The 16160-nt window shown below is 38.6% G+C and overlaps 1 protein-coding gene across 4 annotated transcripts in view; it reads left to right on the top strand.

Annotated features, from left to right (window-relative positions):
• Positions 1–16160, top strand: part of MYOF (myoferlin) — a 128477-nt gene that overhangs the window by 79383 nt on the left and 32934 nt on the right. For all 4 annotated transcript variants that reach the window (XM_075072695.1, XM_032793123.2, XM_032793125.2 and 1 more), the window contains 9 exons: positions 300–406; positions 3303–3495; positions 4709–4864; positions 6269–6400; positions 8781–8944; positions 11051–11165; positions 11822–11927; positions 14898–15037; positions 15686–15859. In XM_075072695.1, coding sequence (XP_074928796.1) covers positions 300–406; positions 3303–3495; positions 4709–4864; positions 6269–6400; positions 8781–8944; positions 11051–11165; positions 11822–11927; positions 14898–15037; positions 15686–15859 — 1287 coding nt within the window. The remainder of the gene's footprint in view (positions 1–299; positions 407–3302; positions 3496–4708; positions 4865–6268; positions 6401–8780; positions 8945–11050; positions 11166–11821; positions 11928–14897; positions 15038–15685; positions 15860–16160) is intronic.

Consider the following 16160-nt stretch of genomic DNA (forward strand, 5'->3'; position numbering starts at 1 on the left):
GAGGGCTGATAGGAGCCAGAATCCTATCTGGTGGCAGTGAGATAAGATCCAAGCTGGTACAAGCTTGGGGGGAATCATAGTAAGCACCCAGATTTTGGACGCTAAAGTCCAGATTTGGGATGACGCTTACCACACAGGGCTATTAAATATGAATTATGTCTGAACATCTTTCTTTGTGGTCTTTGGGTTTTTCTAGCAAAATAAATGTTGTTTTGTTGAATGTAGGAGTAGAACTCACATTAAAACTAATAACAGAATGTAAGTTTATATATTCTGCGCCTTTTCTTTAAACACTCCAGCAATCCAACATAGCTGCCCTAAAGTCAGGAATACAGGCTAAAGTTACTGAAAACCAGTTGCAAAAGATACAGCAGAAGCTGATCGATGAACTTATAGAAGATACAAGGTAAAAGTTATTGTATAACTCATAATTCAAAGCCCATGAAGATAAGACAATGTGAAAATTATCTTAGAACCCATTTCTTTTGCCCTATCGTTCCATTTTATATTAATAATCAACAATAATGAAACAGCACTTTAAAAAAAAATCTGTTGAGCAGGGTCATTCTTGAAACTGTGGCTATATAGTGTCCTTTGTCTTCTCCTCACATTCACACACACTCATAGTCTCACACTCTGAAAGTGTAATTTGGCTTCTATGGTGTTATACATTTAGCTGTTGTCTACTGGGGATGTTTTGTTGATATGGAATATCAGCATCTCCTTTATGGGCTCAGATAGTTTGTAAAAATGTAGTTGAAGGAATTTTTTTTTTTTGGTACATGTTATTAGGACAAAGTGCAAATCTCAGAGTAATACAGTCTAGTACCTGGTTGCTGGAATTCATCAGTTAGCTGTGTGGTTACCCATGTTTTGATATAACTTCAGAGACTGAGATTTTCCGAAGAGCCTGAAGAAATTAGATGTTTAAATCCCATTGAAAGATGATGGGATTTGGGTGCCTAATTCCATTAAACTCCTTTGAAAATTCTAGCCTTGTCTTCTCTCCAAAGGGCTGAGTTTTAGGGGCAACATCACAGAAAACAGTGTTTACTGTGAAGCGGCCCTGCAGAGCTGATGCTGAACAGATGGCTGGAACTCAGTTCAACCTGGTCAGACACTACGCCAGGCAGAGCCACCTGAGCCCTGATCAATGCACTCAGTCCAGAGGCCCAGCTGTCCAAGGCACGTATGCTTCACACCATGAGAAGGAAGAAAGGTCTTCCACAGAGGCTCTTTTTCTTGGGCAGGAGGAAAAAGAATCTCCTCTAGCAGCCCCACTCATAGGGAGGGGAGAGAGGAGAAACTCCCAGTTTCTCCTTGGATGCCAGGGCACAAAAAATCTGTTCAAAAGTTTCTGTGATGGGATGACTTTCCTGGGAGGGAATGAAAGTGAGTCAGTATGTTGTGTGTGTTTAGACAGAGCAATAAGTGTCTGAGCTGGGTTGTTTGGAGTAGAATAATTTGTAAACTTGGGAGAAGGGATTGGAGAACAAAGGAGAGCGATATTAATGGGCAGTATGAGAGAGAAGAGAGACTGAACTGGAGGAGAGAGAGATTGAAAAGTCATGGGTAAAGTTGATGAGAAAACAACAGAAAAAAAAGGAAAACAAAAAAAGTGGAAACGATGGAAGAATTTTACACTAGAAAAATTGCAGAGAAAACAAAAAGAGGGAGGAAGAGATTCACCAAGATATACGGGAAGTGGAGTGAAAAAAGTAAGGAAGGGAAGGGAAAGAGAAGAACCAACACATGGAGTTATAGTACATTTTAGTAAGAAATCACTAATAGGAATTTTAATTCCTAAATGAAATTTAAATGACCTAGTAAAATGTTTAATAAGGGGCAGGACAGATGGATGGGCAGAAAGGGATTGGCATACTGAAATTCATTTAGGGCAGCACGCTAACTAGGACCAATCCTAGTCTCACGTCATTACAACCACATGAAAAGTGTGGGTACATCCACTTTATATATATTAAAAAATCTCTCACACACTTGTGCACACACACATGCTCTTTCAAACAATTCCCCTGGCTTTATTAAACTATTATTAAACAACTTTATTGTGGTAACACCCGGGGGCATCAAATAAGTTAGTGCCCCATTGTGCTAGGTGCTGTACAAACATATGTCACTAAAAAATTTACAATAAACTTATGAATTGCATTAAGAAACATAATTCCATATATTGTATTTGTAAATGAAGTTTCCTTGTCACATTATATTTTAAGTGACTAGAAATCTGCCACAAGCTTTAAGGCTCTTTATAAATCTGAAATCTGCAGCAGCTTTCAGGAGGTATCTGGTGTAGCCTGAGTTCTATTAAATTTAGGCCCCATCCCACAAACATCTATTACCAAGTGTAGTACTGACATTCCAGGTAATGGGACTATTTACGATCGTATGCAATACAGCCAGCATTAAGGCTTCACAGGGTCAGAGCTTTTGTGCCCCTGGTTTCTGATTACATGGTTCAGACTCAGAGAGTAGTAAGTCTTTTCAGTCTCACCAACCGCTCAAGAAAATGCTCTGAAAAATAGCTGCTTCTTATGCCATATTAAATGTACCTTAATGAACTGAGTAGGAAGGAGCTCCTGTAAAAGGAATACATTTGAATACCTCAGAAAAGCTATCTATTGCTTTAACAAATCAGTGCAATCACTGTCTCCCCTGGGGTACGCTGTTCTACGGTAGAATTTCCCAGTTATGTTCATTGCAAATGTGCACCCTGATGTCTCACCAATTTCTATGCAGTGGACTTTGGTGCAAATTTTCAAACTTGAGTGCCTGGAAGTTATATAACTTCATAGTTAGACTGATACTTAAATAAGTGGGTTACTTGTCAGAACTACCAAGCACTCACAGCTTTCAGTCAATAAAAAGAGTCTAACTTTAGTTTGAAAATGTTGATTTCACCTTTGAAATCCATTTCTAGACATGAATCGTCTACGTTAATTTGATATGTAGAAAAACTGAAGAGTGTAGCAAAAGAAATTACATCTATCTAAGACTGTTTTATGGTAGTGCTTATTATATGCCTAGGCCTGAACTCAGTGGGCTTAAACTCTGTAGTAAGCATTAGGCCCAATAGGAGTGTCTGCAGGATTGGACCCTATAATCTGATGGATTTCTATTATTTCTGTCGCCATGGGGAAATACTAGTAATACATAATATTATAGGGCTTAGTTAAATGTTTTCTTTAAGTATGAACACCTATGCTTCTTGAACACCTGTTTAATGAAATTAGATGCTAAGAGGGAAGATTTATATTATTAAAAGTTTTTGTTTCTCTTTTCAGTAAGCCGTTTCCTCTCTTAGAAGCCAAATCCAATGTCACAGTCCTTGACACACAGATACAAAACCTGCGCCGCAGGTCTCTCAAACACATTCTAGAGGCAGCAACAAGGATGAGAAATGACGCTACCGATGTGAAGGCAACTTTGGCAGAAATCGAAGACTGGTTGGATAAATTAATGCAATTGACCGAAGAGGTCAGTACTTCAAAATACATATGATTCAGTTGGTTTAAAAAGACACAGTTTCTGCAAAAAAACTACAATGCCTGCATATACACCAGATTCAAGCTTAAAAGAAACCTTCGTCCATTCTTCTCCACCTAGTAATTTTAAAATTCAGAAGATGAAAAATACTTCTTTCTGGGAATATGTTTAAAATGTATTTTAATGTAAAGTTCTTAATTGCACTTGACTTCACTGAGAATTTTTCTTGGCTTAGGGTAGCAGGATAAGACCCAGAGACTTGTATCTAATCTAGATAAAGGGGCAGCACTGTCTGCCTAATGAGCCTGTCTGGAGCTTTCTTAAAGGGGGAGAATATTTTACTTTCATCCCAGAATTACACATTTCCTTAGAGTTTGTGCATCCAGAATTTCTGTGGGTCAGCAGCTATAGAAGCCTATTTAAATTGGACTTAGACCAGTTATTCTAATTTGTTTTAATCCCTTGAGTAACTTTAGACCATAATAAATGCCTGCTTTCACATGAGCTAGTCTTTTAATTGTTTTCCTATCATTTATAGAGAGATTCATCTTTTCTTTGCCATTGCTAATTTTAAAAATCACTGGTAAAAAACCATGATAACTAGTTTGAGACTCACAATTAGCACACAGCCAACAGAAGTGTATAAGGGGCAGCACAAAGCTGGCAGGGTGTTTACTGTGTTTACTTAGTTCTGCTAAAGTTCTTGTTACAATTATTTCATCTTTCAGGCCCTGATTTAGGAAAGCACCTAAGCATGTGTGTAAGTTCATCCTTATTCAGGAAAGCCTTTAAATGTGTACTTAAGTCCCATTGACTTTAGGCTCCATGCAGGCCAAGAATACCTTAATAGTGGAGCAGCACAAAAGGGACATAATGGGTCAAAGGATCTAGCCTAGAATATTCATTATAAACCATTTGTGACTGAATATGTTCATAGAATACCTCCAGCTTCTTTATCAAATCTTTTTATGACATTTGTTTTTTTTCTAATCATCATCTCGCAACAGTATGACATTTAATTATTTGCAAAAGAAAATTTCCTCCCACATATTAGTATCATGAATCTATATCTCTGTTTTGTCTTAAATAAATCCCTGAAAGATGCCGGATTTCAGTTTTTGCTCTCCAAACACCGGCTTAGTTTGGAATTCTGCTAATTGCAGAATATAGTTTTGATTCTTTTTTCTCTTTTAAAAAAAAATAGCCACAAAACAGTATTCCTGATGTGATCATCTGGATGATCCGGGGAGAGAAGAGACTAGCTTATGCCCGCATTCCCGCACACCAGGTTTTGTATTCTACTACAAGTACTGAAGCATCTGGTAAATACTGTGGAAAGACCCAGACCATCTTTCTAAAGGTACTGTGATAATTTCATTATGCCACTTTAAACACTACAGTTGGAATTTTAAAAAGTGCTATTTTTGTTAACATCAGACGTTTTCCCTTAGCTAATTTTATGAAAAGTTAAATCCATGAAAGGCATGTGTACATCCATTAAGAGGCATAGGGCCATATTGTACCCTCGGATCTGTAGCATAAGGGAAAGACATTTTTAATGCAACTTGTTACAAAATGAGACAGAAAAACTTGTAAGTGGGTGACAGCAGCCTAAATAGCTAGCTGCTGGCAGGATATACAGTATGGCGCAATCTGACAGTGGCACAGGAGAAGTGTAAGAATTCTGAAGTGGTGGATTGATAAGACTCAAGGTGCGAGGTGTCAGCCACAAAGAGCCAAATTGCAGATGCTTTCCCCAAAACAGCACACAGAGTATGACGGGAAAGCCCATTGTAACAGAGAATCAGAATCAGCTTCTGGTCCATCGCTTAGAACCTTATCCAAGAGCTCAGAAATGTGATCCAGTTATTTTGCCAATGTAGGAGCTGATGCTGCTAGAAGGCATGTGGATGGATCTCTCGTGGCGAGGGACTCTTACTGGGTGGGATTTGAATAATTCAGAGAAGCTGCTAATAAATATTCAAACTTTTGGATATTAATCTGAACCTAATACTTAAGACTCGTCTTAAGGAAATCTCCTCACATAGCTATACCAGTGTAATCAGACTGCTATAGTTATACTGTATAACTCTCCGGGTGCACACCCTTATTCCAGAATTAGAGTGACTTTTTCTGGTTAAGTTTGTCTCTTTGAAAGTCAATTAAACCAGAAAAAGGCACTCTTATTCCAGGATAAGAGTATTCACACAGAAAGTTATAGTTATACTGATATATCAGTATAGTTATACCAGTAAATTTCCCAGTGTAGACAATCTCTTACTTTAAAACTTCCAGCGTGTGTCCATCTGTGTACTGTGTATAACCCTTGACTCCTATTTGAGTGAAACATTATTAGTGACCTCTGCATTTCAAGCCTCTTGTGACAAAGAAACACTAATACCAATGCTGAACTATGAACTTAGAATTGTTCTCAGTACTGGGCAGAGGCAAACTCATTAGTGTGTGAGACTTTGGAAAGGAAACACAGGAAAGGAGTTAAGCAACAATCTTCCTTTGCTTAGCTCTTACATGCCAGTAAATCAAGGGTGGGGTTCTACTTTTAGGATGTTTTCTGGTAATATCTGTCAGGCAATAGGGGTTTTGCTGATAAAGACATTTTGAAGTAACCACTGAAGCAGGAAACTACAGTGCAGGAGTATTCGGATAAGCCATTTATTATTTTCTATATGTCTGAGCTATTATGTACATTTATTCAAAACCTACATTTACTGTCTAGGATAACCATTTTTTTTACATATTCCAGTACCCACAGGACAAGAACAAAGGTGCCAAAATTCCAGTGCAGCTGCGAGTTAACATTTGGCTTGGGTTGACTAAAGATGATAAGAAGTTTAAAAGCTTTGCAGAAGGAACATTCAGTGTTTTTGCAGAAATGGTATGCCTCCTAATGTTAAATATATTACTCTTACATGAAACTTTGTCACTTACTCTGGAGTGTACTGAAATTCTGACATGAATTACTGATGTCATTTTGCATAGATATAAAAGACTAAATTAGGTTCAAGGTAGTGGAGAATCAGACCCAACATCTTTTCCAGATGATGCCTCTGACAAACTCATAAAACTAGATTCTGATCTTGATTAGATAGGTGTAAATCTGGAGCAACTCCACTGACTTTAGTACAGTGATTCTAGATTTATATTGGCATAATTAAGATCAAAATCTGGTCCATAGCATGTTGCCATGTGAAGAACTTTTTAACATTAATTGATTGTTCACATCTGAGCAGAGAATAGATGAGCATAGGCTATATTGGTTAATAATGGTTCCACAGGAGCAGAAAGATTCACTGAAACAAACACTACAGGAAAATTGAGGCAAACCCAGCAAATTCTAATTACAAGAGAACATACCATAACATGGCAGTGTTAAGCATTACCATGTATAATGGGGTGGTGAAAATTAGGTGGATAATATTTAAAATAGCCTTCTTGGTATGCTGTAATCGTAGAGACCAAAATAACAGATGAATCTAGACTAATCCAAGAAACAATTTTATTCTTCTGTTAATGAGAAGCTTCAGGCATCCTTTGCGTGCACTTACTACTAATGGCTACAATGTGCTGAACCAGTAATGGACACCAACATCTATACAGTTGCTGAACCACTGGTCATATGACATCACGACAGCAGCCTGTGTAGCCATCATCCCTACAGTTAGTTGAGTTGGCAGTACTCAAGCACCTGTAGTGAAAGGAATTTAAAATAGAAAGTGAATGTCAAAATCCATGATTTCTTAAGTATAAAATACAAATCATTATGGGACAAAGTTTTTACTATTTGTACAGTAATCCAAAAATTTTCTAGGAATTGTACACGAGGAAGGGGTTTAAAAAACCCCAAACCAAAACCAATCTGGGATCAAATTTTGATTCAACATACGGCAGTGTAAATCAAGAATAATTCCATTAAAGACAATGGAAGCGTGAGCGTGTGAACCTAGTGTAAGATCAGAATCAGTCCTATCATGCCTGCCCTGATCAATTTATAATCCGATTTTACATGTGACTCAACAAAAGAAAGAAGGGTTCACGGAGAAGGACAAGGTTTACACGAACAAGATATCGCAGGGATTAATGTATGGTACATGTTCTCATTATAATGGAAATGTATTTACCAAAAAGTTAAAGCTGTCTCTTGTAGACAGCATGGAAGCAGTAAGTTTGTAGATTTGAATGAAGAGGGGATGTAGATTGGGAGGGGATTCACTGCAGACAGGGCAGCATTGAAGAGGCACTGAGAGGAGGGTACGAGGAAGAGATGAAGGGATCATTTGAAGTTGTCAGTGGCAGAGTAGGGTTGAGGAGGAAATGTGGTAGGAGATGGAGACAGCAGATATAGAGGAGATAGCACTCTACTTGTTTCTTTTTGGAGTATGAAACAGTATGAAAATATGGCACTCCAATGGATTTACTAAGAGCCATCCCTCAAGCATGAAAAGGATGCTGTTAGTTATATGAAAAGTTGTATTTGAGACAAATTTTTTAACATCATGGTCTGAAGCACCATCTTTAGCTTCTGCCAGTCACTAGGTCTGATATCATTATCTTAAATGCCACTTTGTGAGGTTAGTAATGAATAATGACATGAAATAGAGTGGCACCCAGCTGTTTGAAGGAACAAATATTTTGTCTGATTGACCTACTTGTCTGGATTTGAACATGGACACGTTTGGTAAATCAGTGTTTGTGACCCATCTCTGTTTACATGGTGCACCATAAATGGTGTTTATAAGGCAAGCTTACCCAGGAGCGGCACCAGACTTTCTGGCACCCTAGGCAGAATTCGGGGGGCGACATTTTGTGCGCTCCCCATAGGGCGCATGGGAGCTTCTGGTTCCGCTCCCGTCGCGCCGCCAAAGAAGGACCCTTCGCTGAAATGCCGCAGGCAACAGTGGCAGTCATTGAGCTGCTCAATTGCCTGCCATTGTTTTCTGCGGCATGTCAACAGAAGGTCCTTCTTTGGTGGCTCAATGGGAGCGGAACCGGAAGCTCCTGCATGTCCCATGGGGAGCGCACAAAATGCCGCCCCCCGAATCCTGGTGCCCTAGGCGACCGCCTAGGGTCGCCTAATGGAAGCGCCGGCCCTGAGCTTACCTAGACTTTCTATCTATAGGTTGGTCCTTTGATTTCAGATATGGGCCTTATACAGTAGAATGTTTGAGTTGTAACGATTACATAAATATATGCTTGTATTTTCCTAAGATCTTTTCTTTGGACCCTAAAGTGCTCATTTCTTCTTCTCTCTCAAACAGTATGAAAATCAGGCTCTTATGTTTGGAAAGTGGGGCACCTCAGGACTAGTCGGTCGCCACAAGTTTTCTGATGTCACAGGAAAAATTAAATTGAAAAGAGAATTCTTTTTGCCCCCAAAGGGCTGGGAGTGGGAAGGAGAATGGATGGTTGATCCTGAAAGAAGGTCAGATTTCTGATTCCTACACAATCAAACAGCAATAAGGGGTTTGCAATGTTTCCTAGTTATTTTCTGAATGTGCAGAATAAATTCATCTCTTGGGTTTAAGTGGTGTTGGGCAGGTTTTAAACAGAATTTTTGTAGAAGGAGAGTAAGTTAGCCAATCAGCCAAAGCTATTTAATAACAGTACAATCCATGTTTCCATCGTTAGAAGGAAGGATGAAACTTCTGCTGTGAACATGTAGAAAGGATTTCCAGTCATTAGGGGACTAGCCTGGGACACTAAAGAACTTGCTGCAATTTTTCAATTCCCTGCTCTGCAATGGACTTGCTGTGTGACCATGGGCAAGTCACTAAACTCTCTGTGCCTCTGTTCTCCATCTGTAACATGGAAGTACAGTTGAGGTGTTGCGAGAACGCTAAGGATACACTGCAGACTGTGAGGGGCTCAGATTACTACAGCGATGCAGCCATATAAGTATCTAAGTAGATCAGGTGGCTGTCTGTTTAACGAAAGCTTTTTCTGATTTCAGCTTACTGTGGAGGCCATTTTAAACCTCCAGTTCACATCATATCTACACTGTGTACAAACCGTCATCTAGATGGGGAGGTCATCCAATGGGGCTTTTAATTTTTATTTATTTTGCTTTTTAAAGGGATGCAGCCTAATAACAGTGCATGTTCACATACACAGAGATAGAATGGATTAAATTGTAATAGTTACTAGTGGTGAAATTCTGGCCCAAAAATTCCCATCGACTTCAGTAGGGCTAAGAATTTCACCTCTGTTTTTTCTTCTTGTGTTCCGGCAGTGAGCAAGCATAGGAGGTCTGCCACTGTACAACAGAAGAGACCTGCTATTGAGTCCTTCTTAAAATTTAGCAGTTAAATCTTCATGATTTTAAGATTAATTTTTTCAATTGATGGTCTATGACATGCAGAAAAACAATAAGTGTACATCTGAGAACAGTTCAGCTGACAAAGGAGGAAAGCCTCTTGTAAAAATATGAAATAACAAATTATGCCCGATCTCTTCCACTAGACAGAAAATAACCCACACAACTTTATTTGACCAGTAGATGGCATTACAAAACAAATTTCAGCCTTTTCTGAAATCGAATCTGACAGGCAATTAAAACTGGAAAAAATTATTTTATCTGAAATAATTAGTAAGCTTTTAATTATCATTTTGATAGTTTAAAAAAAATCAGTAAAATATTTGACTTTCTTTTTAGACTCAGTCGCACATAGGAGGTGGAGAAAAGTCAAGTTAGTCCAAATTCACAACACAGATAACTTTTTTTTAAAAAAAAAAAATTGGGAAACTTGAGTACTGTAATGTGGATGAAAAAGTTTGATACTGGATGCATTTCAGCAATATTTCAATGAATAAATAAACTAGCTGTGACAAAAGAATCAGCTGGCAGCCCATTTAATTGTCTTTCCCCTCCTTAGCCTAAGTTAGCTGATGTGTAGTCATGCGTAGCTCATAGGTAGTCTTCAGAGAAATGTTGATTTTTTTTTATGTTATAACTGTCAATCATTCAGCTATAACAGTGATCTAGCACTATTGTATTATTGTATTTAGTGCAGTGTAAATGGACAAAATAGGCTTGAAAAATACCCGTGATTTACATGGAATAAGTGATTGAAAGACTTGAAGAAAATGTGAAAGAAAACTCTGATGTGAGAATTGTTTATATTTTATATGTGTACATATGAAATACGTGTGTTTTCATATGATATGCATTAGTATTTTATATGTTTACAAATATACACTTGTTGAGAGCGTTCAAAGCAGGTCTAGATAGCAATGGTGGGAAATTCTAGGAAAAGAAGGCTTTATGTGGTCTATAGTGCACTCTATAGTTGGAAGTTCACAGTAACAGTGCAATAAAACTCCAAAAGCACAGGCCTCTGCCACTGCGGCTGAAGAAATATCTCCATTCGCTAATAGCAATAGGGCTTTTGGCACATAGACTCACCATCCATTGGAGGGTGGTGATAATTTTTTGTATGTATGCACATGTGCACACACTCTGCAGTAGTTCTATTTAGTAATTGTAGTTTAACGATTTGCGTTGCTAGTATATTTGCTTTTGACTTCACAGTTTGCTGACTGAAGCTGATGCGGGTCATAGTGAGTTTACAGATGAAGTGTACCAAAATGAGAGTCGTTATCCTGCAGGAGAATGGAAAGCAGCTGAGGAGCCCTACACAGATGTGGTGAGATTCTTATAAATTAATACTTTTCATTTTTTAAAATTCTGGTTACAAGAGTTCTGCTTAGCTGTGAGCTATTTTGCTCCCCCTTTTCCTAATTTTTCACTGCATGACGGGCTTTCGAAATGTCTAACATTTTATTTTGACTTTAGGAAAATATGTGTCCTAAAACAAGTTAGTACAGAAGAATACAGTGATGTTTCACTAGCTACTTATTACCAAAATATTTGCTTCATCCTGAGTTGCAGCTGAGGCCAGGTCTACACGACGCGCGAAAATCGATTTTAGATACGCAATTTCAGCTACGAGACTAGCGTAGCTGAAATCGATTATCTAAAATCGATCTACTCACCCGTCTTCACCGCGCGGGATCGATGTGCGCGGCTCGCCATGTCGATTCCGGAACTCCGTGGTTTTGGTGGAGTTCCGGAATCGATGTAAGCGCGCTCAGGGATCGATATATCGCGTCTAGATGAGACGCAATATATCGATCCCCGAGCAATCAATTGTAACGCGCCGATATGGCACATCGTATAGACGTGGCCTGAGAGTGGGTGGTTTGAGCCCATCAAACCAACTTCCTATACAGCCTTGCAAGATGATTATGCTACATGTGCATTTTTTACACAATAACCCTTTGGTTTTTTCCTACCTGAAAGAATGGAGAAAAAACTGCACCATCTGGTGAGATTACCTGTCCCCCTGGTTGGATCTGGGAGGATGATGCTTGGATATATGATATAAATCGAGCGGTGGATGAGAAAGGTAAGATTAACTGTTTATAGTATACTTATTAGGACAAACTCGTCACAGTCAATCAGATAGAAGAATGTATTCCAAAACTTTCAACAGGTTGTTATGCCTCACTACAATATTTTGAAATACAAGTAACCAAGAGCATGTTAGTAACTAGGTAGAGGAACATTAGTGATTTCTGGGAAGTTTTTATATTTCAAGGCTGATTTTGTTTTTGTGCATGTAGAACTTAAAGAGATGGCAAAATGTGGCTTTAAATAGAAACTCAGCTGCAAGCTTAACTTATGGGGAATCTAGCTGTTGTTTCATAATTTTAAAAAAATATTATGATTTAGGACCATCAAGTTTTGGATAACTATGTAAACACACAGTTATAGAACTGTTACCCTCATACTCCAGTTGTTTGTTACACTCAACTTATTGTTTTATATTAGATTGTAATTTGTTTGGGGCAGAAACCAGCTCTTCCTGGATGTTTGTACAGTGCTTATCCCAATGGGGTTCCCATCCTGATTGGGCTCTCTGGTCAATTCCATAATGATGATGATGATGATGGTGTAGGCTGGTGTTGAATGAAATACTCTGCAGGTGCATGAGAGACTGAGCACGTGTTGTACTTATTTAAGCCAGTAGGACCACAGTCATACTCCCCTTTTCCACCTAGAATCACATGTGCATTTATTTTTAAGTTCTGGTGGATTGCCTGAAAATGATGGTTCTTTATTTGTGTGTTCCTTTTGGATAATGCAGTGCAACAGGTTGAAGGGACAAAATGCCAGATCGCAGTCCAAAGGAATGATACTGCATTCTCTACTCAGGCAAAACTGCCATCAGCTTTAAAATATAAAGTAATAGTTGAATATTTCCACCTGGGAAATCTATGGGCTGCAATAACAGGGCATCCAATTCTATCCTCAAGTCTGACATACTAAGGAGACCCCCATGCACACTTCTCTTCTTCCTGTGCAGAAAAAGGACTCAGCTACCATTCCCCTGGATCCAACAGAGTGCGCATAGTGGGTGTAGGGATCTACTCTGCAGGACCTACATCAACCCCATACTGGCCTTGGGGGGATTTCTCTGAAGAGGGTCAGATGACACTGTGATTAAAATGCCAATGGCCAATCTAGTCTAGGGCTCCCAGCAGTGAAGATGCATTGGTGGTAGCAGTATGGGAAATTTTAATGAGGAATCTAGTATAGACAAAGCCACATGCTTCTAGTAGTCCATTATTTTCTGTGTCATCTTAATGACAATATTTACACTTGAGGAACCATGTACCCAGAAAACTAGTACCAGTTACAAAAGGAATCCACAATTAAAAATGCCCACTACCTATATCTATTCCCATTTTTACCCTACTTTTACTCACCAGTCTATCATCAGTATAAACCCCCGCCCCACTACATTATGCAGCATCCCATAGCGGGACATGAATTTGCCATGACATTATGCAAAGTACTAGTAACAAAAAAAACCTGGCCTTCCTTGGATCACAGGCACCACCATTTTGCACAGTAGGTGAAGTTTCATAGGTTGCCTGCTGTGTATGTAATCACATTTCATCAAGCAGAATCCAAGGTGGTGTACTTTTTTGTGTCTTGTTTAAGTTGTTAAGCACTCATTGTCACAAGATACCACTGAGGTCAAAAGTTTAGTAGGATTTAAAAAAAGACTGCTATAGATAATGAAATATTTATATAGGCAATGAGAATATCCACAGTTATATTAAAAGGAAAATAAAACCTCAATCTTCTGGGCATAACCCAACTCTGACCGAAAAGGGTTAGGAAGAGACTTCTATCATGGGCTGGTTATAAAGCTCTCAATGATGGGGTTTCCTGTGCCTTTCTATGAAGCGCCTGGTGCTGGCCACTGTCTGAGACAGGATAGTGGATTAGATGGACCATTGGTCTTATGAACTTTAGAAATTCGCAAGCACAGTAAAGAGAGACTCTTTTGTTACTAGAACTGCTTTTATTTCCACCTGCTCATAATTAATCCATATATAAGGTGGAGCCATCAATCCAGCAGCAAATGGTTTAAGAGGGTGTCGGTGTGGTGTAAACTATGTAACGAGATGATTGTTAGGATACTATTAGGATGTTTGGGGGAAATATTTGACTTCAAAGCTTGCCAGTAAAGAAGGAATCTATGGAACGTTTCTATAATAGTTCAAGAAACAAGGGACTTGGTAAAGTAGAAGGGACAGTTTTAAGAGAAGAGTATCTGAAGCCCAGAAGTCTGCCATACTATCATGAATTTGGATGAATTCTAAAGAACCCGGAGACTCTCGGATAGCTATTTTCTTTTTTTTAAAGTCCAGTGAAACAACTGGCTGTTTGGCATCATTGGAATCTAAGTTTTCTTACTCCTCTTATGTAGTTTTGCTACCTGTGCTAAGGTTAAGTCTCTGTGCACGAGGTCATAATACCTTCCACAGCAGAAAGTCAGACTACATAAAACTCTGGACCTCAGAATTCTGGCTGTTGAATTCCAATTCTGTACAGTGGAAATATAAAAAGCAGTGTTGCCAAATCTTGTGGTTTTGTCATGTTTCTCACGATAATTGGTGTGTCTCTTAAAACCTGAGGTCATCTGATTATGTTTGAATTCCAGCTTCCATTTAAAATAAAAAACAAGTTTCTAGCCCTCCCCGTTGGAAAGAATGCATGTATGACCCCAATGCTCCCTAAAGTCTCAAAACCCAGTAAGTAAATAAAAAGAACTCCAAATGGATTTTTTAAAAATAAAATCTCATGATTTTTAAGCCAAAATATTGATTATTTTTTTTTTGGTGACACGACCCTTGACTTTTCAATGTTTAGGGTTGGCAATACTAAAATAGTCCCTTATGAATGTATTTTATTTCCAATGAAACTTGACCATCTGTAGAACTGCTTTAACACTGAACCCAAACTCCTCTTGTTTATAACTTACACTGTTTATCTGAAAGATAACTAACAAATCCTGTTTTAGGATGGGAATATGGAATTACCATTCCTCCAGACAATAAGCCAAAGTCCTGGGTTGCTGCAGAGAAAATGTATCATACACACAGACGGCGAAGACTGGTGCGAAAACGCAAAAAGGATCCCAGCCAAGCAACAGGAGTAAAGGTAAAAGGAGCAGATTACAATTGTAGTTAATGGTTTCTGTTTCTTACACATAATACATGATTTTAGAGGTAAATGTATTTGAAATGAAACTCAGAGATAAGTCTGAGTACAGAACAACATTCTGTTTCTACCCAAAGAAAAATATTTTAAAACAACTTTATTTGACATGCAGTCAGTTTCCCTTTCCTGCTGTAGAATAGTGTCTTTGTCTTTCATTTAGAGCAGGGGTCGGCAACCTTTCAGAAGTGGTGTGCCGAGTCTTCATTTATTCACTGTAATTTAAGGTTTTGCGTGCCAGTAAGACATTTTAACATTTTTAGAAGGTCCCTTTGTATAAGTCTATAATATATAACGAAACTATTGTTGTATGTAGAGTAAATAAGGTTTTCAAAATGTTTAAGGAGCTTCATTTAAAACTAAATTAAAATGCAGAACCCCCCGGACCAGTGGCCAGTACCTGGGCAGCGTGAGTGCCTCTGAAAATCAGCTCGCGTGCCGCCTCCGGCACCCGTGCCATAGGTTGCCTACCCCTGCCTTAGAGTTTATTTTGAAAAGGGTTGATTGTTTTTGTTGTAACTACTGCAGACTTTTTATGACATTTACGTAAGTACAGTGTGGATGGTTTGTATTTCTTCTGATGTCTCCTAGGTAATGGCATCCTATGAAGATCAAGAAGGATGGGAATATGCATCTTTGATTGGCTGGAAGTTTCACTGGAAACAATGCAGTTCTGATACATTCCGCCGTAGACGCTGGAGGAGAAAAATGGCTCCTTCAGACACACATGGTGCAGCAGCTATCTTTAAACTTGAAGGTGCTCTTGTAAGTAGTAAAATCACAGCAGTAATTGTTTAATTAACAGGAAAAATAAGTTTTAAAATTAGTGGTGGAACATTAACATGTCATTATTAAATACAGCAAGCTACTGCATGAGATGCTTTATAACCATTAAATTGCTGTGTGACTGAGGCCTGGTCTACACTATGCGTTTAAATCGATTTAAAGAGCGTTAAATCGATTTAACGCTGTACCTGTCCACACTACAACGCCCTTTATATTGATATAAAGGGCTCTTTAAATCGATTTCTGTACTCCTCCCCGACGAGAGGAGTAGCGCTAAATT

Source organism: Chelonoidis abingdonii, chromosome 15 (assembly GCF_003597395.2).
Source record: "Chelonoidis abingdonii isolate Lonesome George chromosome 15, CheloAbing_2.0, whole genome shotgun sequence".
In the NCBI taxonomy this organism is placed as follows: domain Eukaryota; kingdom Metazoa; phylum Chordata; order Testudines; family Testudinidae; genus Chelonoidis; species Chelonoidis abingdonii.